Raw genomic sequence first — 24,016 nt, forward strand, 5'->3', positions numbered from 1 at the left:
GCATCCCCAAGCTTAGGTTCTTGTCACTCCTTATTCTCCTCATATCAATATCTCACCCAAAACTTGAAAACTTCAATCACACAAAACTTAACGGAACTTCGTGAGATGGGTTAGTATGATAAAGATAAACCATTCACTTTGGTACTGTCAAAGACAAGATTCATAATTGTTCCCACACAATGCCTACTGTACCTCATCATTTCCACAATTTATATTGAGCAATATAAGCCACAGAAACTAGAAAACAAGCAAACTATGCATTGAAAACAGAATCTGTCAAAAACAGAACAGTCTGTAGTAATCTGTACTCCAACCATACTTATGTAACTCCAAAAATTCTGAAAAATTAGGAAACGTAGGGAATTTGTATATCTATCACCTGTAAAAAATTCAGATCAAAAGCACGTTCTAGTGAATTTTTAAAATTCCTAGTTTGAGTCCAAAAGTTTTTGTTTTTGGACAGAATCAAGTCAACTATCGTCCACACTATCCCAAAGGCTTTACTTGGCATTTTATTGAAACAAAAGCTTTAAAACATGATTACTACAGTAGATTAATCATGTTAACACACAAAAATAGTAGGTGTAAATATTGGGTTGTCTCCCAACAAGCGCTTTTCTTTAATGCCTTTTAGCTAGGCATGATGATTTCAATGATGCTCGCATAAAAGTAAAGAATTGAAACACAAAGAGAGCATCATGAAGCATTTGAATAGCACATTTAAGCCTAACCCACTTTCTATGCATAGGGATTTTGTGACCAATTAATTCATGGGAACAAGAATCATCTAACATAGGAAGGCAAAACAAGCAATACTTCAAGATTTTCAACACACAGAGAGGAAGCTTGATATTATTGCAATATGTAAAAGCATATGTTCCTCTCTCATAGTAGTTTTCAGTAGCATCATGGATGAATCCAACAATATAGCTATCACATAAAGCATTCTTTTTCATGATCTACAATCATGGAAATATTATTACTCTCCATATAAGCAAATTTGTTCTCATGAATAGTAGTGGGAGCAAACTCAACAAAATAACTATCATGTGATTGAAAATTAAAACCATGATGACAAGTTTCATGGTAATCATTATTCAATATAGCATACATGCCATCGCCGTAATCATCATATATAGGAACTTTATTGTCATAATCAATTGCAACCTCTTCCAAAATAGTGGATTCATAATTAAATAAAGTCATGACCTCTCAAAATCCACTTTCATCAATATAATCATCATAAATAGGAGGCATGCAATCATCATAATAAATTTTCTCATCAAAACTTGGGGGACTAAAAATATCATCTTCATCAAAATATAGCATCCCCAAGCTTATGGCTTTGCATATCGTTAGCATCATGGATATTCAAAGAGTTCATACCAACAACATTGCAATCATGCTCATCATTCAAAGATTTTATGTCAAACATTTTATTGAATTCTTCTTCTATCAATTGAGCACAATTATCCTTTCCATCATTTTCAAGAAAGACATGATAAAGATGAACAATATGAGACCACCTCAATTCCATTTCTTATTGTAGTTTTATTTTATGAACCAAACTAGTGACAAAACAAGAAACAAAAGGATTCAATTGCAAGACCTAAAGATATACCTTCAAGCACTCACCTCCCCGGCAACGGCGCCAGAAAAGAGCTTGATGTCTACTACCCAACTTTATTCTTGTAGACACGTGTTGGGCCTCCAAGCGCAGAGTTTTGTAGGATAGTAGCAATTTTCCCTCAAGTGGATGACCTACGGTTTATCAATCCGTGGGAGGCGTAGGATGAAGATGGTCTCTCTCAAACAACCCTACAACCAAATAATAAAAAGTATCTTGTGTCCCCAACACACCAAATACAATGGTAATTTGTATAGGTGCACTAGTTCAGCGAAGAGATGGTGATACAAGTGTGATATGGATAGTAGATATTGATTTTTGTAATAAGAACAATACAAAACAGCAAGGTAGCAATTGATAAAACGGAGCACAAAAGGTATTGCAATGCTTGAAAATGAGGCCTAGGGTCCGTATTTTCGCTAGTGGAATCTCTCAACAGTGCTAATCTAATTGGATCATATAACCATCCCTCAAAGTGCGATGAAGAATCACCCCAAAGTTCTTATCTAGCGGAGAACATAAGAAGAAATTGTTAGTAGCTATTCTTTTCGATCGATCTATCCAAGAGTTCATACTGAAATAACACCAAAATAAATTCAGATTCATAATACTCAATCCAACACAAAGAACCTCAAAGAGTGCCCCACGATTTCTACTTGAGAAATAAAGACCAGAACATGCATCAACCCTATGCGTAGATTACACCAATGTCACCTCGGGAATCCGCGAGTTGAGTGCCAAAATATATACCAAGTGAATCAATATAATACCCCAATGTCACCATGGGTATTCATATGCAAGACATATATCAAGTGCTCTCAAATCCATAAAAGTATTCAATCCAATAAAAATGAAATCTCAAAGGGAAAACTCAATTCATCACAATAAGATAGAGAGGGAGAAGCACCATATGATACAACTATATTAACAAAGCCCATGATACATCAAGATCGTGCCATCTCAAGAACACGAGAGAGAGATTAAACACATAGCTACTGGTACAAACCCTCAACCCCGAGGGTAGACTACTCCCTCCTCATCATGGTGGCCGTCGGGATGATGAAGATGGCCACCGGTGATGATTTCCCCCTCCGGTGGAGTGCCAGAATGGGGTCTAGATTGGTTTTTCGTGGCTACAGAGGCTTGCGGCGGTGAAACTTCTGATCTAGGGTTATCTTCGGGGGTTTTGGAATATTTGGCAATTTATAGGGCGAAGAGGAGTGCAGGAGGCCACCGAGGTGGGCACAACCCACCTGGGCGTGTCTGGGCCCCCAGGTGCGCCCTGGTGGGTTGTCCTCCCCTCGCTCCCCTCTGGTACTTCTTTGGCCCACCGGGTGTCTTCTGGTCCAGAAAAATCTCCAAAAAGTTTCGCTGAGTTTGGACTCCGTTTGGTATTGATTTTCTGCGATGTAAAAAACAAGCAAAAAACAGCAACTGGCACTGGGTATGTCAATAGGTTAGTCCCTAAAAATGATATAAAGTTGCTATAAAATGATTGTAAAACATCCAAAAATGATAATATAGCAGCATGAATACTTCATAAAATATAGATATGTTGGAGACGTATCAAGCCCCTACACATGCGCATGCAATTCTCTTGCCTGGGACACCGTTGATCAAGATTTTGGTAGTTACGGTTTGGAGGAGAATGGCCAGACACTTGAAAATCCTAAGAGCATCTCCAGCTGTTGGCCCCCCAGGTGGCTTGAAAAATTGCTGCCTGGGTGCGATCCGATGCTAAAATCGGCTTGGAGGCGATTGGGTTCCCAGGCGCCGATATCGGCCCAATTTTGGCGCAAATTTGCCCGCTTGCAGCCCACTTTCGGCGCAAAATCGGCCCGCTATCGGTGCAAATTGGCCCATATTCGCCGTGCTTCGGCGAAATTCAACAGAAGTTATTTTTTATCACATAGTTCATCACAAAAAATCAATAGAAATCAAATAGTTTAACAAATAGTTCAACAACAAATAGTTCAATACAAATTATACAGTTCAACAAAAAAACTCATATTTCATCACACGTCGCGCTAGGCGTTGCCCTTGAGCCTCCATAGGTGCTCCACCAGATCCCGCTGTAGTTGTTGATGCACCTGTCGGGGCAGTCCAGGTTGCCGGTAGCTGGTGATCAACTTGGGCAAGAGGACCCTGCCTGTAATATGGTCCAGTGTCAAATAGTGGCTCTCCTGCTAGCTCTCAATGATCATGTTGTGCAAGATGACACGGCAAGTCATGATCTTCCGCATTTTATCTTTCGACCAGGTCTGAGCGGGGTACCGGACAACAGCAAATCGAGATTGGAACACACCAAATGCCTGCTCGACATCCTTCCTGCAAGCCTCATGAACCTTCGCAAAGTGAGAGTTCTTGCCTCCTGGCACAGGGTTTGAGATAGTCTTCAAAAATATAGACCATCTCGGATAGATAGTATCCCTTGTTGTAGTGCCGCCCATTGACCTCAAAGTTCACCGGAGGAGAATGACCTTCAACAAGCTTGGCAAAGACCGGGGAGCACTGCAGTACGTTGATGTCATTGTGAGTTCCTGGCATACCAAAGAAGGAGTGCCAAAACCAGAGGTCCTGTGTGGCCACTACCCCAAGTACCACACTGCATCCGCCTTTGGCGCCTTTGTACGTCCCCTACCAAGCAAATGGACAGTTTTTCCATTTCCAATGCATGCAGTCGATACTTCCAAGCATCCGAGAAAATCCTTTTGCTGCATTCCGTGCTAGGATCCGAGCAGTTCTTCAACATGGGTGATCGCAAGTATTGCGGTCCAAACACTGCCACCACTGCCTTGCAGAACTTGTAGAAACACTCAATGGTCGTGGACTCGGCCATGCGCCCATAGTCGTCAAGTGAATCACCGGGAGCTCCGTATGCTCCATGAGATGCTCTTCGCCCTGGACGTCGGCATCGGCTTCCTCCTCCAGCAGCTTCGTGAGCGACTCCTCGTTGTCTGAGTCCACCGCCGAGCAGACAAATCGCCGAACACCTGGCGGGCGTGGTGGGTGCACAGTCGATATCCCTCCCTGCGCGGCCGGAGCGCCGGAAAACTCGCCCAGGAAGGTGATGGAGAGGTTGCCGTGGCGAAACCCTCTTTTTTCGGCGGGGAATGGCCTATCTAGCGGTAGTGGGTGGTGGGCGGCACCGGGATCGGCATGGTGGCGGGAGGCGCGCGCGGGATGGGGGGAGGCGAATCTGGACGTTTGTCTTGACTTTTCGCCTGACAGTGTGGCCCAGACGTGGCTTCCCCTTCCGCCGGAGCCCCCGAGCGCCCCCCAGTGCGCTGGGTTCGGCCTGGGACCGCCGGGCAAAAAAAGGGCCGAGCCGGCGAATTCGGCATCGGCGTGAAAAAAGTCGCCCTGTGGGTCTGTTGGGGGCGCGGCTGAAGATGCTCTAAGCACATTCATCCATGACCAAGACCAACCCTCACACGATGGCGCTAATCAATCCCTCCACCACACACATCTACCCACAGCCGCCGCCTCCACAGCCAATCCATCCAACCTCTTCTTCCTCCTCCCGCTGCTCGCCCCCCTTCATTCCTCCAAACCCTAGCGCAAACCCTAATGTCCACCACCGCACACCCTCCTGCCTCCCTCTCAGGGGACTCCTCGCCGACTACCTCCGGCTCATTCTCCCCCTCCTCCTCCGCCGCCGTCGCTGGCTCCGATGAGCCCGCGCTTCTCGGGCAAGCCACCTCGACTTCCACCCCCTCTGCTGCCGGGGATGACGCCACCGTACCCTCCTCGCCCCAAATGGGCATGTACTTCGAGACGGAGGACGACGCCTACGAGTTCTACAAGGCATACGCCGCCCGCCTTGGCTTCGTCGTCCGCAAGTCCAACAAGTCCAAGAACTCCCGGCACACCGTCACCCGCCGTCTCTTCGTCTGCTCCAAGCAAGGTTTCCGCCAAGAACCCAAGAAGCCTCAAGATGAGACCAACGCCACCGACGTCACCGTTGCTGCACCGCCACCGCCTCCTAGGTGCCCGGACTCACGCACCGGCTGCCTGGCGTCCCTCACCATCAAGCTACTCCCTTCGGCCAATGCCTTCCGTGTCACTGAGTTTGTAGCCCAGCACAACCACCCGCTCGCCTCTGCAGTGTCCGCGGTGTCACTGGCAATGATTCCGTCAAGTTCTTCGCATCACACCATTGCCGCTGCGGCAAGCTTGCCGGACCCAAGGGACGGGCCACGCCCAGAGATGCACTTCGAGACGGAAGATGACGCCTATGCCTTCTACAACCGGTACGCCGAGCATGTGGGTTTCAGCGTCCGCCGCTCATACAAGAAGCGCAAGCATGGGGTGATCGTGTCTCGTATCTTTGTTTGTTCCCGTGAGGGCGTCAGTGACCGTGCCAAGCATGATGGCCTAGCCAGTATCAGCGCCAATGCTGGTGGAGGGGCACCAGGCACACCTAGGCCAGGCCCACCACCAACACGAACAGGTTGCCAGGCAAGAATGGTGATCAAGATCACCCCATGCCGAACATACCGGGTTGCTAAATTTATTTCGGAGCATAATCACCCACTCGCTAACTCAGAGACCGTGCACAAGCTGCGGTCCCATAAGATGAGGGCTCGAGGGCACGAGCTTGGCCCAGGGGAACTGCATCGAAGGAAGCAGGGAAAGGGTGTGCAGCTTGGGGATGCTGGTGCTGCATTGGAATACTTGGAAGGGTTGCAGGTGGGAAACCCTTCACTGTATTATGCAGTAGGAATGGCACCTGATGGGAATTCAGCTGTAAATTTCTTCTGGGCTGATGCAAAGTCAATCATCGACTTCAGAAGCTTTGGTGATGTCGTTTGCTTTGATACAACATATGGGCTGAATGTGTATGGGCGACCATTTGCATTGTTTGTTGGTGTGGACAACCACAAGCAGTTACTCGTGTTTGGTGCAGCCTTGCTCTATGATGATGGCATCCAGTCACTGAAATGGGTATTTCAGGCGTTTGCTGATGCCATGCGTGATAGGCAGCCAAAGACTATTCTGATTGATGAGCGTTCTGAATGTTCCATTGCAGCAGCAGAGGTCTGGCCTGGGAGTAACCATTGCACAAGCGTGTGGCATATATACCACAGTTCAAAGAGGCACTTGAAGCAGGTGTTCGAAAGCTCGAAAAGTTTTGGCAATGCTTTGAGCCAGTGTCTCTTTGACTGTGAGGATAAGATGGAGTTCTTGTCTGCATGGGAAAAGCTAATTGAGAAACATGACATTGGTGAGAGTGAATGGCTCAGCAGACTATTTCTAGAGAAAGAAAAATGGGCTCTGCCTTATAGGAGAACTGTGTTTTCTGCTGATATTCTCAGTACTCTTAGAAAGGATAGTATGATTAATGAGCTAAAACGGGAGCTCAGTGAGCAAGAAGATATTCTGCTGTTCTTCAAGCGTTATGAGACCATACTGGAAGAGCATCGCTCAAAGAAATTGCAGGCTGATGTTGATGGAAATCAGGTGACTTTGCCAATCCCGTCCTTGCGAATGTTAAAACAATCTTCAAATGCATATACACCTGAAGCTTTCAAGATGTTCCAGGGTGAGTTTGAGGCTTACATGAACTGCATGTCCTTCCCCTGCAGTGCGGTTGGGACAGTGTCAGAGTACAAAATAACACTTGATGAGAAGCCATTAGAGGCCATTGTGAAATTTGATGCACTAGATGGCTTGGGCACTTGCAGCTGCAGGAAGTTTGAATCTGTTGGAATCCAGTGTTGTCATGTACTAAAGGTACTTGATCTCAAGAATATCAAGGAGCTCCCAGAACAATACATTTTGAAGAGATGGAGGAAAGATGCCCGCTCTGTTAGAATGGGAGAAGAACCTAACTGTGGATCTAGCAGTATCATGCGGTCATCTTTGGATGTTCGCTTCTCTAACATGTGCCGTATGGTTAGCCTTATAGCTTCAAGGGCCGCCAAATCTGAGGAGGCAATGTCATACATTGAGAGTCAATCAAGCGTTCTTCTGAAGCATCTGGATGAAATTCTACAGACAGGCTATCCTGAGAATGGAAACCATGATGTTGCTTCAAGTAGTCAAGCAATTTCTTTTGTAGGAAATCATCCTGACCATACAACACAAGCAAGAGCAGTTGCACATACAGCGAATGGTATAATGTTTTAACATTCCAACTCATTATAGTTTAGCATGTTATAATAGAGGGGGCAGATTGTAGGTTGCGAGACTCCTAAATTGGACTGGTGGATGCTTGGAGGGCAGGCATCAAAACTATGTTGAATTTTAATTTAGTCTCTTGTCCTCTGTGTTGTTACCAACGTGTTTCAAGTCTCTATTTTCTAGTCATGTGAGGACTTCCATGATACACCAACATGGGGAGAAGACCACCACAACCGGCGGACAGGCTAGGGGCAGTGAGGCTAAGGGCTGGCGTCCTGGCTATGCCCTGCCCATTATGTTAGGAGATACGAGATTGTGTTAATTTAAGGTAAATGAGATTGTGTTAGTTTAAAGTAAGTTTGGATTTGATCTCTAGATAAATCTGTCAGGAAACCCCTCTGTAGAATGGCAGAGGCAAATAGAGCTCTTGCACATTTTCGTTAATCCATGAACAGAATCTATGTATGTAGACACATGGATCCGTACATCTCAATCGGAAAAGAATCAATAGAAGGAGAATCGGACGATATCTTTCTCGAAACAAACAAAAAGGAAAAGAAAGAGAAAAGAGAAATCATGATCAATGCTGCATTGTTTTTAAGGCGGTAAGGCGACCTAAGGCGAGCACCACCCGCTCTAGCGCCTAGGCGACGCCTAAGCGCCTAAGGCGGGCATATTTGTAAGGCGCTGCCAGGGCGCCTTATCGCCTAAGCGTCCAAGGCAGGACGCCTTAAAAACAATGCAATGCTGTCTAGGGCATGACAGTATATGAGACGAAAGCAGAAAACATGCTGATGCTTATTGCCTAATGCCTGCAACCACCCACTCGCCATGCTAAAGTTTGTGTGTGCCCAGTCAGATGTTTGACATGCAGATTAATGCTATTTACCGAGAAGCTTTTCTTTGTTGTTGCGCATAGCCGCCACATATTCTATAACAAGAAACTGGAAGCTCTGTTAATTCTGCAGCTTCTGTGGTTTGTATAACATGATATTACCGAGATTGGGGTGAGCTCATCTAATTGCTTTACCGTTGACCTAATTTCCTGACAAATTTTGAGTCATTTTCATATTAGCTTGCTTCTTTAAGTTATAACTGGTTCTGACTCAAGTTTAAATTTGTGTGTGTTGTGAACTTTTGACTTCTGAAACTGTTGAGTATTCAGGATATTACACGATATTGTTCATTCAATTACCGTGTGTTAATTTGTACCTTCCTGTCAAATTTATTATTTTGATGAGTACTTTAAGTGGTTACTGATAATTGGTTTGTTTCTTGACAAAATATCAGGACTGACATCCTTGTTGGGAATTTCTGCTTATCCTGAATCCAGTGGACAATTGAAAGGTTCAGTCGGTTCCTTGTAGTTTAGCCAAATCTATGTTGAAGTATGGCTATGTACAGTACTTATATGTTGCCATGTTGATGTAAGCAAGTATATCCTGAAGACCTTGCTGTTTCCAATTTGGTAAGACTGGTGCTAATTATAATCAATTATTATAAGAGTATGATTTTTTTGACTTCATTGCATTTATTCCATGAAATGTGATGATTGGTTGATCAATGATCTCTATCTAATAAACAAGGACTGGTGTCTTTTGAAGACAGTTGGAGAAGAGCTGCTAAATTACTCGTGCTATATTTATTCTCCCATGTGCAATTTAAAAATGCACACAGACTAGACAGGTAAGCACAACCATGACAAATTACCACAAATACTTCACAAGATTATTCATGACGAGTACATATGAAATTCACATTTCTCTATATTCTGTATCTAAGTTCTGTATAAAACTACTGCAGCTGCACTTGCATGCCAGAATCATTTATGTCCCCTGCTGTCCAGTTCTGCGGTACTCCCTCCGTTCCACAATGTAGTGCGCCCGCGCTTCCCGAGGTCTAAGTTTGACCATAAATTTAACCAACGAGACCGACTGCGGCGGGAGCAAAAATCATACCACTGAATTCGTATTTTTGCTCCCACTGCAGTTGGTCTCGTTGGTTAAATTTATGGTCAAACTTAGATCTCGGAAAGCGTGAGCGCTCTACATTGTGGAATGGAGGGAGTATTATGTTTGTCAGAACTAGCCATTTCTGGTCACCACTGCGGGAAGCTCTGCTGCTAAACAGCATCCTTATGGACAGGGGGCCAGTTGGCATGTCTGGTTCACAGTCTGCATCCAGCCATCAACAGGTATTTAGTACTGTGAATTTTATGCACATGGAAAGCTTTCTGTATAATTTGGTGTAAATAATTCTATGCATGATTTACACAGTTTAATTAGTGTTTACGTCACAAGGATGGACTGTGATGATGTCCTTGCTGCCTTGTTGAACTGTGATCTCAAATTCTAGTTAGTAGGGCAAATTGCTGCCTTCAGTAATCTTGAAGACAATGTTCTTATCTTGGTAGCTACAAGAAACCCTGTAGCAGAGAGATAACAACGAAGCTGCAACATGTCAGTTTTGTTGTTAACTCATTTTTCAAGATCAGAACTAGCGTACTTTCCAGTTTTGCCTCTTTTTTTTCCTTTTGCCATCTGATGAAAGCAACCAAGTGTCGTGCATGCAATAATTTTAGGCAGGTTTCTTGTATTCACACACCTCCTGTATTCAGTTCAACACGACCAAGGGCAAGCAGCGCTTCACCACCATCCGCACTCTGAGCCATAGGCTGAGGATGAAATTAGAGCCGTCACTCCACCCAGAGTGAGTGATTACGATTGTCACACCATTTGCACAGCAGTAAGTATCTGTGCACCTCACCTGTTGGATATTGGCATTCGTACCCGGAACAGAAAAATGGTGTTATGATTTACGCAACCTGGGGCACCACCACAGATGGATCCGATAGCATGCGTTGGCACGTTGCAGCCTACCCCATTCCTGTAGAGGCTTGCCGATGCAGAAACATTGAAGTTGTTAAGTGTTGCCTGAAATGTGCCACTCACATGCTCCATCTGAAAGTATTTGTCAGAAACAAGTAGTAGTATTTCTTTTTTGACAACATGTGACCTCCAAATTTTAGCAGCATATCTCATATGCAATACTTACTTTCGATCCCTTTTGTATCAGAATTGGGGTAATATGCCGCTTCTGACACGGTGAAGTTTGTGTCTACAAACACCATGGAGAGGAAAGGCAGCTGAAAAAACATAGATGTGAGATGACAATGAAGTGGAAGAGCCATTTGTGGTATGGGGATGCAGCAACAAGTTTTGGAAATGGTGCATGCAAGAGGAAGATGGAACCATGTATATTTATAGCCGCTGTGGGTTTCTCATGAGTCAAGATTTGGAAACCTTTGCCCTTCGGTTTTGAATGGCTGAGACATGGGATTGGAGACATTTTTCTCTCTGGTGTATGTGTACCTGCAACTTCTTGTTCATCCTATGCTGCATAAGCTATAGTTCATGTAAAAGAGTATTTTGGCCTTTTGCACCTCTTTGTACTATATACTTATCCGGCCTGTTTGAAGATATTGTTCTGTGGACTGGTGGATTGGCATGTCTGATGACTCTTTCCCAAATAGAAAGGCCATGGCCTCGCTCACAATGCTCGCATCGTGGACAATATGGAATGAAAGGAACGTAAGTAGCACCCCACCGATGATCCTTCTTGAGAATATAAATAATGAAGCAAGCTTGCATCGTGGACAATATGGAATGAAAGGAACGTAAGTAGCACCCCACCGATGATCCTTCTTGAGAATATAAATAATGAAGCAAGCTTTGGTTCATTGCTGGGGTGAAAAAGTTGAGATTAATCAATGCCATTGCCGGCGCAAAATAGTTGGGATTAATCAATGCCGGGCTTTGTGTCATTGCCAGGGTGAAAAAGTAGGGATTAAATGGCGCAAAAAAGTTGGGATTAATCAATGCCAGGCTTTGGGTCATTGCCAGGGTGAAAAAGTTGGGATTAATCAATGCCATTGTCGGCGCAAAAAAGTTGGGGAAGTTGGGATTTAATCAATGCCATTGCCGGGACGAAAAAGTTAGGATTAATCAATGTCGGGAGAGTAATGACTAAAGGACTGTGATATTTGGCACATGTGTGCCATATAAGCAAAACTGCGACACCTATCTTCTTTCACTTTAAAGTACCACGCAATCCCCCTTCTTTCGACCCCGCCTTCCCCAAACGACCCCGCAAGCTCACCCGAGAAACCTGCTTCTCCCGCACATCTCGCGCGCCCACCCCGAGAAAACTACCACTTCTTCATGTCTACCACATGATAAAAAAAATATTACGCATGTGGGATTCGAACCCACACCTCCTTGGCACCAAAGCGCGCCACCACAGCCAACTCACTCTTAGGTATTTGTTGTTCAAACTAAAGAAACTAATCGTGGTAAGGTGTGGGTTCGAATCCCACATGCGTAATATTTTTTTTGTACTACAAAACGGTATAGAAAACGGTATAGAAAATTACCACGATTTCCCCTCAGGATAAAGTTACCATGGTATTCGCATGCAAGTTATCAGGCCTGTGTTGCATAAGTTACCGTGCTATTTACATAGAACTTACCAGATACTATGTTTCAACAACTACACCCGTTTCAAAGTTACCACTGTGTTTTGTACACAAGTTATAAGGTCTTCGATGTGTGAAATACCGTGATACTTACATATAAGTTATCAGGGTATGTGTACATCAACCTCGCCCCTGGTCAAAGTTACCATGGGGGATTGTACATGAGTTACTGGGTCTACAGTTCGTATATTATCATGGTACTTACACTTAAAAACCTGGATGTGTTTCGGTAACTTTTTCCATAGGTCAAAAATTACCATGATGTTTTTGCGTAACTTATCACCCCTATAGCAGGTCAAAGTGGGCCGTTTTTCTAGGCCAACCCACGAGCACGTGTGCCCCTCATCACACTAAACATTATGTGGCTTTTTCGTGGCACACCATGTGTTGTGTTCATCTAAGAGGCCCCGCGAGGTGAGTGTATGTTTTTAACAACTTGTTTTCCTTTGGTAAAAAGTTACCATCATGTTTATATTGTAAGTTATCGGTTATGCGGTGCTTATATTATCATGTTATTCATACAAAAATTATCGGAGATGTTTTGAACAACTTTTTCCCAGGACAAGAAGTTATCATGGTGATTCTAGGTAACCTATCAAGCCCACAGTGCTTAAAATATCATGCTATTTACACAAAATTTATCAGGGGTATGTTTCAGCAAAATCCCCCCCCCCCCCACGGGTCAAAAACTTATCATGGTGTTTAGTTATCGCAGTGCATATGTTTTCATGCTATTTACACATAAAAATACCAGGGAAGGGAGGTATAGTACCGTGCTATTTTACACAGAAGATAGCGGAGTATCTTTTCAAAAAAATCTTCCCTATGTTCAAAGTTACCATGGTGTTTCTACCTCAGTTATCAGATGTGTGTTGTGTACATTATCATCTAGTTACACATAAATTATCGGGTATCTTTTCACATTTTTCTTCCCCAATGGTTAAAGTTACCACGATGTTTGTATCTAAATTATCAGGTCTATGGCGTGAATGTTATCGTGCTATTTACAGAAATTACCAGGGGCCGTGGTTCAACAAATTTCTTCCCAATGATCAAAGTTACCACGATGCTTTCACCAAAGTTATCACGCCTTCAGTGCTTATGACCATGCTACTTACACATAATGTACCGTGTGGTATGCAAAAGTTATCATGTTGGTGGTGCGTCATTTATCGTGGTGGTGATGGAGAATTTACCACGGGAAAAGTTTATGTGCCAGGTTTGATAAGTAAAACAAAAGTTTTTCAGTGCTAAAATATTAAAGACAAAACATGTCAAAAAGAGTATTTCCCTTAGCTTGTCCAACATTGAGTGTCATAGATGAGGTGGTTAGCTCCCTTCGTTGATTACTTGCAGACCAGAGATCAAATCCCAATCCAAGCATTATTTTTGCCTGAAAATCGGGAAGGCGCGTGGGGCCGGAACTGACGGTGCTGGATGCGTGTGGCAGTTTTGCAATCTGCCACACGGTTGCCACTTACATATTTCAATGACTAAATACCTAATGTAATGTATGTGGGGCTATGGGCCATGTACTCCCTCCTTTCCGATCTATAGGGCTTATCTCAAAATCTTAGTTTTTTTATTTTATAAGGCTCAATTTGGTTGTTCGCCATCACAAATTCAGATTTTAACGTGCATTAAATAATTGCATGCAAGAACTAAGAATTCTTTTACAATTAATACATTGGTAAACATAAATTTTTGAGAAAAACAAAAGCATTAATTGAGTGCTTTTGTAAATTACAAAAAATATTCCACCACTCACCATCTACCTTGGTTGATGAGATTTTTGAATTGAGCCCTATGAACCGGAAATGAGGGAGTAACAAACTCTATTCCCTCTTAAGTAATGAATGAGGCAAAAAAAATTTGCCTCCATTAAAAGAAGATATTGTTCTGGAACTAGAATCTAGAGCAAGAAGGATCTATAGAAGGCGGAACTCAAGCTGAATGCACCCCGATGAAAGGTAACATTGGAAAAACTACTCATACAAGCACATGCTCCCTCCTTTCCAAATTAAGTGTTCGTACAACTGTATTTTGGTACCGAGGGATTACTTTACGCGATAGGTAATGGACAATACTTCCACATCGAACAGATTTGGAGCAGGGTAGTTAGCACAATTCAGTCGTTCCAAACGTGCCTTCAAAACCAGCGAATTCCTGCATGGTTAGTTGCCAATGGCCTCGTGCACCAAGGTTAAGAGATTAGGAGAAAGATGGGAGCTTGGAAAGGAGGAAAAACATTGACCAAGATTGGGGAACTAGAGGAGCTACAAATTAGTTTACTCGTTGAAGCCATCTCTCCCTTTTGCCAACGACCATATGATGTTAGGCAAGCGGTCAACTTGCTGCTTCCAAGTCCCAGTTAGAAACACACGACATAAGATATGACCGTTGGGAGAAAACAGGAATGCAAGTCCCAGTTATTATTGCAAGTACCTCATCAACTTCAAATGTGACAGACAGGGAGCTGCGAGCCTATCCCGCACTACCTGGTGTACCTCTGACAGCATTAGACAACTAAAAACTGGGGCCGGTCTTGTGATCTATCATGTGATCGATCGCATTAAAACAATTGTGAGACTCAATGCTCGTCGTGGAGGTGGCTATATTTCCAAAGATCGAAAGAATAGCCTAAGGTAAATTGCACATGATGAATGAGCATGTATTTTACAGCATGAGTAGAATTCTAGTCTTTCTTGTACACTACTGTTGGATAAACTGGATTCCACATGTTGTTCTTGACATAATCAACTGTTTCTTCCTGCAACACAAATTTTTTGTTCAAAGTTAATCAACTAACATAATCATAAATCCTGGATGAGCAGTAAGGTGATTTCCTACCTCGCTCAGTCTTGCAAGCTCGCGTGCATCCATGTCACGGTATCCCTCAGCTAGGTCCTCTGCAACAGCTTCCCTCACAACTGCTGCCGCCACCTCCTTAGTGATGTCACGTATTCTGTGTGTAACCATATATAATCAATAGGCATATAACACGGAAAACTGAAACATTGATTGTACGAGTATATAACCTGGAGGTTGGAGGGTAAATTATCCCTTGGAGAACCTCCTCCTCTTTCATGTATGAAGCCAAGCTAAACAATTTTCATGGTTAATAAAATAAACTAGATTAAATAAGCAGCCTGCGTCAAAAGATGACAGGTCAAGGAAGTCACCGCTCTGCCGCCGCCTGAAGCATTCCATCAGAGACAATCCGTGCACCAGACAACAGGGTTCCAAGTCCTATTCTGCACAGTGGTCAAGCAACGGAAATGAATCATAATTTGCACAAGAACCAAGTCTCGTTGCATATATATAGTTTACAATAGTAACAGGACTAACCCAGGAAAGAGATACATGTTATTCCCTTGATTAGAGTGGCCGATCTTTCCATCACCTGCAAGAGAATCAGTATAAGCTACTCAGAGTAACATCTTACAGATTGAGTATCTCCGCGATTCATCAAATCATCACATTTTTGGTTACGCAATATGTTTGATCCGTTGCATTAGCTGATGCCAAGCATAGTAAGATATAACTGACACATTACGACATAGTGATGCTCAGCTGACATTGGAAGGGGCACCACAAAAGGAAGGACGCAAGACTGGACAGACATACCAAGATCCACATCATCAAATGGGCTTCCACTGGAAAATACGACCTTTTCACCAATAATTGAGAAGGCTTCTTCAGGTGTACATTCAGCTATAATATGTAACCAACACAGAATTAGATGGCAGCTGTAAAGAAAACGTTAGTAAACTTTCATATCACGAACCATTCTTAGTTGGATTTGACATCGCAAAAATTGCTGGTCTGGAAGAGGACGAATCTTTTAGTGCTTCTAAAACCTGAAGGTACAAAGAACCACCACAATCAGCGGCATCACTTCAATTGTTGACCATTATCAAAAAGTCAAAATAGCAGACATCATGCAACTAATGATTTAATCTAATCAACGAGTGCCAAACTGGTCCTGATGCAAGGTCCATAACTTCAGATAAACATAGGATTTGCAGGGGCCCTATAGACAGAATTACCACCACGCAGAAAAAAAGAAGACCTACTCCCTCTGTAAAAGTAGTGACCTAAAACGTCTTATATCTTTAGTGACCTAAAACGGCTTATATTAGTTTACAGAGGGAGTACAATCTAAGGGTACTATAAATATAACGAATTTCATTATTTAACTAACAACAGTCCGGACATAACTGGGAAGTTAATGGCTCTGCCATCTGCAACATATTAAATGTCCTGTCATATAACTAGTCACTGAAACTAGTGGCGGTAACAACAATAGGACACAGATCGTGAATTAGCTTATGGCTTTAGCTTCGGTGAAACTTGCTTGGAATCAATGCTGAACAAACTTGGCATGCAGTTATTGTAAAATATTATACCTCCTTTGAGAACAAACCACCAACAGCAGATAGTCCAAGTATGACATCAGGCTTCACCTTTTTAACCTGTTCGATACACATGGTACAGTATAAATAGTTGAGCATCAGCAGCACCAAAACTTGAACTCAAAACTATAGAGGATCAACACTAAATAATGCATGAGCTGGACAATCTTAAATTCTAATGGGGTCATTTGGAGCTTCAGTAATATATCCTACTGCTACTATTCATATGCATCAGTCTTAAACTCCACATGTCTTATTCTTTCACGAACTGAATTTTATTTCGGTAAGGTAAATGTGAATTTTAAACAGACTTAAGGCTGGCTTTTCGATGGAAAGCTTATACTGATATAACTTGAAAAATGCAATATCTCGTAAATAAAGTTCAGGGAAAATGTAAAAGAAACACACAGTACCATTGGTGGCGGCACCAGACCGGAAGAGGTTAAAAGTTGTTAAGAGTACTATTTATATAGCCATGTAGCCTTTTGTATTTACCCCATTGTATAAGGGGCTTTCTGCATATCCTACACCTGTACATGTATATATACTGGCCTATGGCCTCATGGGATTACAAGTTGCATATTTCCTAACATGGTATTAGAGCCCTAGGGTTTTTTTGTAACAGATTTTTTTTTTTTGCAATCTGAGTTATACTCCCACATGGAATGTGGACTTTGTGAATGACATTAGTTCTAGGCCAACAAAATTCGTGAAAGACATTACAACAGCGAATACCAGATAATACAAGCACTGGCTGTAGGGAGAGATCGCTAGAGATAGTAGTATTTCTGAACATTTTGCATCTAGGTTCATTTTAAAACTCATTAAAAAGAGCACTTCTAAAATATTCAACTATACTTAGCGAATAAGCTAGAAAAAAATCTTGCTAATAGTGAATAAACTCTGGCATGCACATATTACCATGCATGGATCTTGGTAGTCAGTAAGATGTATGCCTAACAGTACATATGCTGTGAAAAGAACCATCTATTATAATCTAATATAATAAATATAAACTTTAGATAAATACCACTTCAATCAAGCTTGCACCCTCATTTAGGCCTTGATGAGTTAGCTCACTCTTTCTCCTAGCAAAAGGACGTGCATCTGGGTCTATGTCTACACGTTCCTCTGTTATTAAACCCTGGCCAAAATAGAATAGAGATAATGTAGTAAGGTTTACAAAAGTGCATGCAAGGAAGATCAATCGTGAAGATACAAAAATTCTAGACCGTGTCAAGTGTCAACACATTGCCAAATTATTCAGCTTATGATTGGCTGATAAGCATGATAATCATTCACAAGCAATGTGATAGTGGAGTGGACTTTGATAGAACATGCAGTTAATTTTTGATAGAACAACATAGTGTAATCCTTATTGAAACTATTATCATACAAATACAAGAAAACTCCAGCAGGCATAAGAAAAATTCTTAGGGATCCGACTCACGTGAGCATCGACTATCCAGAATTGGCTCCTAGCACTCTCAAAAGCAACCTCGTTGTTTCCCAGCATCCTTGCCATGGTCCTGCTTGCAGCATTCACAACACCAATCCCAGCACTGCAAAAGGTGAAATGTAATTAACGTCATACTTCTGAAATGCACTTGATCAAAGGTTATGATAATTTTTTGATCTTTATTGATGTAATCAAGTTTCAGTAACATCATAGTTAGTGCATGGGATCAATTCAGTCATTAATCATGAAAGAGTTATACTCTAATTTTGTAATAAGTTCTGGAACATTGGAAATTATCCGAACCTGCCAGCACCTGCGACAACAATCTTTTGCTTTGGGAAGTCTATCATTGGCCTTCCTTGTGCTCTTACAGCTCCAAGAAGACCAGCTATTGCAACGCCAGCAGTTCCCTTTGTACATAAATAATAGTCATCTCAAGTGTGATAAGTTTACTCCACGAATTTTCAAATATATTGCACATTGTGAGTGAAAAGGATTAAGTATATAAGCCAACAAAAATATCAAAAGAAATGACTATGCTATTCTTATTTAAATATCTTGGATATGGAAGAGCGAACAGTTTGTGGTTCTATTCTTATAAAGGTGGGAAGATGTGATAAACGATGCCAAGAATGGAAAAATAGCAATAAACCTTCTGAAAAAAAACATGTGCATGCATTAATTTCTGACAGTGGATACAAAAAACGATAGACCTTATAAAAACAAACAGAGGGAGTACTATTTCAATTGTTAATGAAGTAAATATGCAATAAATAGAAAAAAAAGTTTCTTCATCTTTTTTGATCCGAGAGACCGTGGGATGCCCCCACAGTATTTTTAAAATTATATCAGGAAGGAAACAAACATGTGTACATGAGAGGGGGGGGGGGGAGATCCCCCATATTTACAACGAAGGACTAATCCAATCAACTAGAGGTTGTCTTTTGTGGGCAGGTATTCTAAGGGAAATAAGAGTGATATCTTCCTGAAAAGGACCTTCCAACTAGGGAAGCTAGACTGCACATTCTCAAATATAAATGCTGAGATGTCAAAACCTCAGATTAACAGACTTGATTTTGACTGTAAGTCTGAAAGTAATTGAACATAAGATATATTGATAAATATTTACAAGTATAATTGAACTGGTATTACTGAAAGGCACAGCTGACATATTTTCCATGAGCATAGATGGTACTTCCTCCATTTCATTTCATATGTATTTCGGTATAGCACAAGGATTAAGGAGCCATTAAGTAGTAGAGGACATGACCGTGGTAGACACGTTAATCTTGGGAATAGGAGAGAAAATGTAAGGGCTATATTTTTTCGGAATCTTTTATGAAAATGTAAGGCATGCATGTAGAATTAATAACTCTTGCCCTCATTTGTCCGAAAAAATGATGAATGGAGGGATTACTGTAATCAACATTTGTAACAGAAAAAATCTATTAAATACAGAAGTTAACAATGACTACGAACGAGAAGGATACAAAACGTTCTTAGCCATGAAAAGTGTTGGTGTGCCAGAAGGAACATGTAGATATCATAGCACAAGACAACACATAATGGAAAAACATAACTGGCATAAGTCAAACTAGTTACCTGCACATCATCATTAAACATACGATAAGTCTTCCTGTAACGCTGCAACAACCTGAAGGCCCACTTGCTTTGGAAATCTTCAAACTAGAGGACATAAAAAAGTAATTTTGAAAATGTTCCAGCTAGCCCTCAAAAAAAAATGTTCCAGCTAAAGCCACATGCAGAAAAAAGTTGAGCAAGCACCAAACACCAAAATAGCACCTGTACAATCACATTGGGCCAACGAGAAAAAACAGCTTCCATGAATTCATCAATAATTTCAACATATTCTTCTCCCTCAAGACGGTGTTCTTGTAGCCCAAGATCTGTACAGCACAAAATTTAGGAAAACAATAGCAGAAAAGACTATTCGATCTCTTGTTCACTATCTAGTAAAAAGGTGCAATTGCCTGCATCATATTCTAAAGAAATTCTAGAATAATGCTTGAGAGTAACAAAGAACAGAAAAGGCCATTGATTCTCACGAGCTAGTAAAGATTACAACATCACACATATGCATCTTTCCTGGAATCTGAATCAATCTAAAATACAGCTATAATAGTGAGTAGGTGACTCTGATATTTATTTATTTTCCTTTTAGAGAACAAGGGTGGTCAAATGTTTTAGAGAAAAGTATGCGCAACTAACAAAATGTTCAAAGAAGAACTTACAAAGAGGATCCTTGAGGAGTTTCTCATTGTTAGTTCCCACATCAATCATAACTGGAAGAACCTACAAGAATATTAAACAATGGAACATATAAATATAAACTATACCAACAGAATATAATACACCCTCTGTTGCTTTTGGTAGGGTGTATTTTGAGACAAGGCTTTCACCATCAATTACTCTACCAGTATGCAATTTATATAGCATAAGGTGTCATCAGATTCTAATACAAACGTAATTGCTTATGATTGTGATTTGTATCACATATTCACATGCACCACCTATTAATAGAGTATTTATTATTCAAGCATTATCTGAACAAATCAAAATATGTCTTACAAAAGAAACGGAGCGAGTAGGAAATAGATAGCAGTAGAACACTTTGCAACTTCATAATATCTAAGCAACCAGCGCTGTAGCTGTTAGGTCATGCAACACAAACGCGATCATCAAGAGTCGTATTTGAAGCTTCAGCTTGATAAACATCATTTATCTTGGTTCAGTACAAAAGCAAGCCAAACTGATAACATTCTAAAAGAAAAGAAATTTTATCTCCCTGAATTATTATGAGAAGAGGCTGATTGGCACAATCAGATTAAGTAGCAAAACGTTATTTTGTTGTGAATAAAATCCGTGTAGCTCAAATATCAAACTATAGTTATTTGAAATTAGAGATATCAAATATGAAAATATAGATGTAAAAAATGGAAGATAGAGAACAAGGTAAGTCTAACAGTTTCCTAAGGAGTAACAAAAGCATACCCTCTGGGGATTTATTCCAGCAGCAGCAACATATAAATCCAGCTTCCCTATAGCAATGCCAATACCTTGCACCCCTAGATCACCAAGGCCCAATATCCTGCTTCCATCAGTCACCACTATCATGTCGACCTGTGAAAGATTAGTCACTTATGTTTATTTGAAATATAAGAAACTTGTCGTCAGAAGATGCTCTCCCAGCCCTAGGAGATCTTCAAAAGGCAAAAGATATATCTTAGCCTCTTAGCAAAAGAGCTTTATAACTTTAAGACACTGAAAGAGTTGAACTACAGAAGACCAAATCAGTAAATGGACAAGAACAAATGCATACCTGATCAGCTGGCCAGTTGTACACCATGGACATCATTTCACCACGATCCTCTGCACTAAAATACATTCCCCGAGGCCGTCTAAACAAGCCACTGTAATTTTGGCAAACAGCGCCAACAGTCAGTGTGTAAACAATAGGTGCATACTCCTCAATATTATCTATTAAGACCTATTGAAGAATCAAAATAAGGTTAAATAAGGTAACCACTTTGAAAAGGAGCCTACATCTGAGACTGCAATACAATAGAGTTAACAAAGCGGTTGCACAACCATATAATGAGAGAAACACCATCAACAGAAATATGTTTGCGCCTAAAAGAATGTGTGAGATGTGGAGTTGCACACCTTGTAGTACATCGTTTCGTTTCTGTCATGCAGTCTGTTAAGAATACGCCATTTCGCCAGTTGGTAAGTATCAGATGGCCCATCTCTTGCATTCTGCTCCAGCCGTTTAAGGTCACCCACTATAATCAAAATAAATAAAAATAAAAGAAGAGGTAAATCCACTGCTAAAATCAGCACTTGTAGAACCTCAGTTAACTTTTTTTTCGCGAATACGCAAAGCTTGCGTATCATTCATTGATAGGTAGAGTATTGAACGTACATTGAGGAGGGGGGGGGGGGGGGGCTAGAGTGCTACGTACACAAGGATGGCGTAATCGCTAGCGCGAGCATGAAAGGGAATGGGTATACTCAGCCCCAGTACAATCATCGGACGTCTACGGCACGATGGACGCTAAACCCTTAGCCCCTAGTATGCTAGTACTAAACCCTCATACTCCCTCCGTCCGAAAAAGCTTGTCCCAAGCTTGACCCTCAAATGGATGTATCTAGTACTAACTTGGTGCTAGATACATCCATTTGAGGGACAAGTTTTTTCGGATGGAGGGAGTACATCTCTAGACCTGAGTGAAACTTGCAGCTTCAGCATTGGAGCCACTTGGTTGTTTGGACAATTTTTCAACTGAGTTTGTGATTGCCGTTTGAACTTTAACCGGTACATCGGGCCATCGGCTATACTTGATTCTAGATTTCAGAGAAGTTGTTTGACCTAGCTTTGTAGAGCACTAGAAGCCGGTTTTGAAATTTGGAATTATTCCAAGCTGGAGCCTAAACACAAATCACACATTTACACTAGACTAGAGATCAAACCAAAAAGTTTAGCCTGCAGTTCCTCGGCATTCAGCAACGATTCAGCAACGCACATACTGAGCAACATTAGTGTCGTTCCCACTCAATGTCTGTGAATTGGAGTACTAGCTAAAGTCACTCACCCTCCAAACCCCTAAAAATGGACCGATCTGGTTATCATCATCCAAAATACCTCCCTGCGCGGCACCGACCAATCCAATTTTGGGAGAGCCGTAAACGAGACACGGAGTAAGCAATGAAGGAATTGAAGCGGCGGGGTATCATGTCGTACTGAATCGGTCGATCTGCTGCTGCGAGGAAACGACACTGGGCGGGAGCAGGCCGCGGAGGCCGAGCCGGTCCCTCTCCGTCATCGAGAACGCCGTTCCCTGCAGAAGCAGCACAACCCGCGCGCGTCAGGCCACCCTCTGCAAACGGAACGAGGAGACGACGACGAGCGAGTAGGCGCGTACCCGGTTGAACCATGGGTCGTGGAGGATGTCGGGGCCGCGCTTGTGAAGGACGACGGGGCGGTGGCACTCAGCCGTTACGAACGCCCGCGAGCGCTGGAGGAGGAGGCGGTGGAGGGCGTCAGGAGCGAGGGATCGCCGGAGGCTACGCGAGATGGACGACGCGTTCGCCATCCCCGCCCGCGTCCCGGCTGGTCCTGCTGCTAGTGGAGGCCGCTGCAGTTGATGCTGGTTCCTTCCTACCAGTGGGAAAGGGGACGCGTAGTCGTAGCTTTTTCTGTGCGACGTGCGATGTGTTGGAACTATTCTCCGATTTGGGCGAGACGACGCGGGGGGTCTCTCTGCCGGTCGTGGCTGCCCATTGGCGCCGACACAGAGGAGACGAGCCCGATCTCCGCGGTGAGACGACTTTTCATTCCGGGTCGCGACCGGTTTGAGCTGTGTAAATCACGTCCAAATTCGCCGACCATTTCATTTCTTTGACGCGTCTAGCAAACCTTCTGAAGCCGAATTTAGGCTTCCGTCTACGCCGTAATTTTTTTTAAAGACCATCATGACTAGCTTTATTAAGATCAAATAGTTCATACCACGCAATGAATATTTGGTTTTATTAAGAGAGCCACCTCTCTCAAAGCCACGACTTTGGTAGTAATAATTTGACACATTTAAGAGACCTGAAATGTTGGAAGAAACAATGATTTTAGGATGCATCCTCGTAGAATGGCTGAGAACGCTTTAGCTTTTGTTGATTTCATTGTGCAGAAGTGTGGTAGGACTACAATTGTTTCAAGGCGTGATATCCAGATATCTCCTGTTAAATGGGTTCCGTCGCCAGCAGATGTAGTGACGGTCAATGTGGATGCTGCACTTTTTAAAAAGTCTCGACGGATGAGAATTGACGTGGTGATTAGGAAT

The 24,016-nt window shown here is 42.4% G+C and overlaps 2 protein-coding genes across 12 annotated transcripts; one reads left to right on the plus strand and one right to left on the minus strand.

Annotated features, from left to right (window-relative positions):
* The first annotated feature begins 5,074 nt into the window (after positions 1-5,074).
* Positions 5,075-11,344, plus strand: LOC123052610 (protein FAR1-RELATED SEQUENCE 5). 10 transcript variants are annotated; one of them, XR_006424829.1, is made up of 6 exons: positions 5,075-7,745; positions 9,044-9,221; positions 9,340-9,439; positions 9,557-9,947; positions 10,371-10,498; positions 10,829-11,344. XR_006424829.1 is itself a non-coding variant. In XM_044475860.1 (2 exons), the coding sequence occupies exons 1-2, from the start codon at positions 5,198-5,200 to the stop codon at positions 9,118-9,120; spliced, it is 2,625 nt and encodes an 874-aa protein (XP_044331795.1). In that variant the 5' UTR covers positions 5,075-5,197; the 3' UTR covers positions 9,121-9,535. The 10 variants fall into 10 exon arrangements, 2 of the variants coding, with proteins under 2 accessions (XP_044331795.1, XP_044331796.1); XR_006424827.1 differs by having other exon boundaries at positions 10,371-10,462; XR_006424825.1 differs by lacking the exon at positions 10,371-10,498 and having other exon boundaries at positions 9,557-9,650; positions 9,743-9,947; positions 10,829-11,341.
* A 3,337-nt stretch (positions 11,345-14,681) lies between these two features.
* On the minus strand, positions 14,682-23,455 carry LOC123052611 (NAD-dependent malic enzyme 62 kDa isoform, mitochondrial). Of its 2 annotated transcripts, XM_044475862.1 has the most exons (19): positions 23,105-23,455; positions 22,924-23,020; positions 21,846-21,964; positions 21,502-21,669; positions 21,174-21,302; positions 20,414-20,474; positions 19,965-20,068; positions 19,764-19,847; positions 18,465-18,571; positions 18,153-18,264; positions 17,733-17,846; positions 16,697-16,762; positions 16,075-16,147; positions 15,915-16,001; positions 15,636-15,690; positions 15,470-15,541; positions 15,326-15,388; positions 15,138-15,252; positions 14,682-15,057 (listed from the first exon to the last, which is right to left on the minus strand). In XM_044475862.1, exons 1-19 carry the CDS (start codon positions 23,273-23,275, stop codon positions 14,983-14,985), a joined length of 1,872 nt encoding a protein of 623 aa, XP_044331797.1. In that variant the 5' UTR covers positions 23,276-23,455; the 3' UTR covers positions 14,682-14,982. The 2 variants fall into 2 exon arrangements, with proteins under 2 accessions (XP_044331797.1, XP_044331798.1); XM_044475863.1 differs by lacking the exon at positions 23,105-23,455 and having other exon boundaries at positions 21,502-21,592.
* Between the last annotated feature and the right edge of the window lie 561 nt (positions 23,456-24,016).

Source organism: Triticum aestivum, chromosome 2D (genome assembly GCF_018294505.1).
Source record: "Triticum aestivum cultivar Chinese Spring chromosome 2D, IWGSC CS RefSeq v2.1, whole genome shotgun sequence".
Lineage (NCBI taxonomy): Eukaryota > Viridiplantae > Streptophyta > Magnoliopsida > Poales > Poaceae > Triticum > Triticum aestivum.

Coding starts and splice junctions, on each gene's coding strand:
- LOC123052610 (XM_044475860.1), top strand. CDS start 5,198: ATGTCCACCACCGCACACCCTCCTGCCTCCCTCTCAGGGGACTCCTCG. Junction 7,746..9,043: donor AGTTGCACATACAGCGAATG/GTATAATGTTTT, acceptor ACAAAATATCAG/GACTGACATCCTTGTTGGGA.
- LOC123052611 (XM_044475862.1), bottom strand. CDS start 23,275: ATGGCGAACGCGTCGTCCATCTCGCGTAGCCTCCGGCGATCCCTCGCT. Junction 20,069..20,413: donor ACTCCTCAAGGATCCTCTTT/GTAAGTTCTTCT, acceptor TGTGCTGTACAG/ATCTTGGGCTACAAGAACAC. Junction 15,542..15,635: donor AACATGTATCTCTTTCCTGG/GTTAGTCCTGTT, acceptor ACCACTGTGCAG/AATAGGACTTGGAACCCTGT.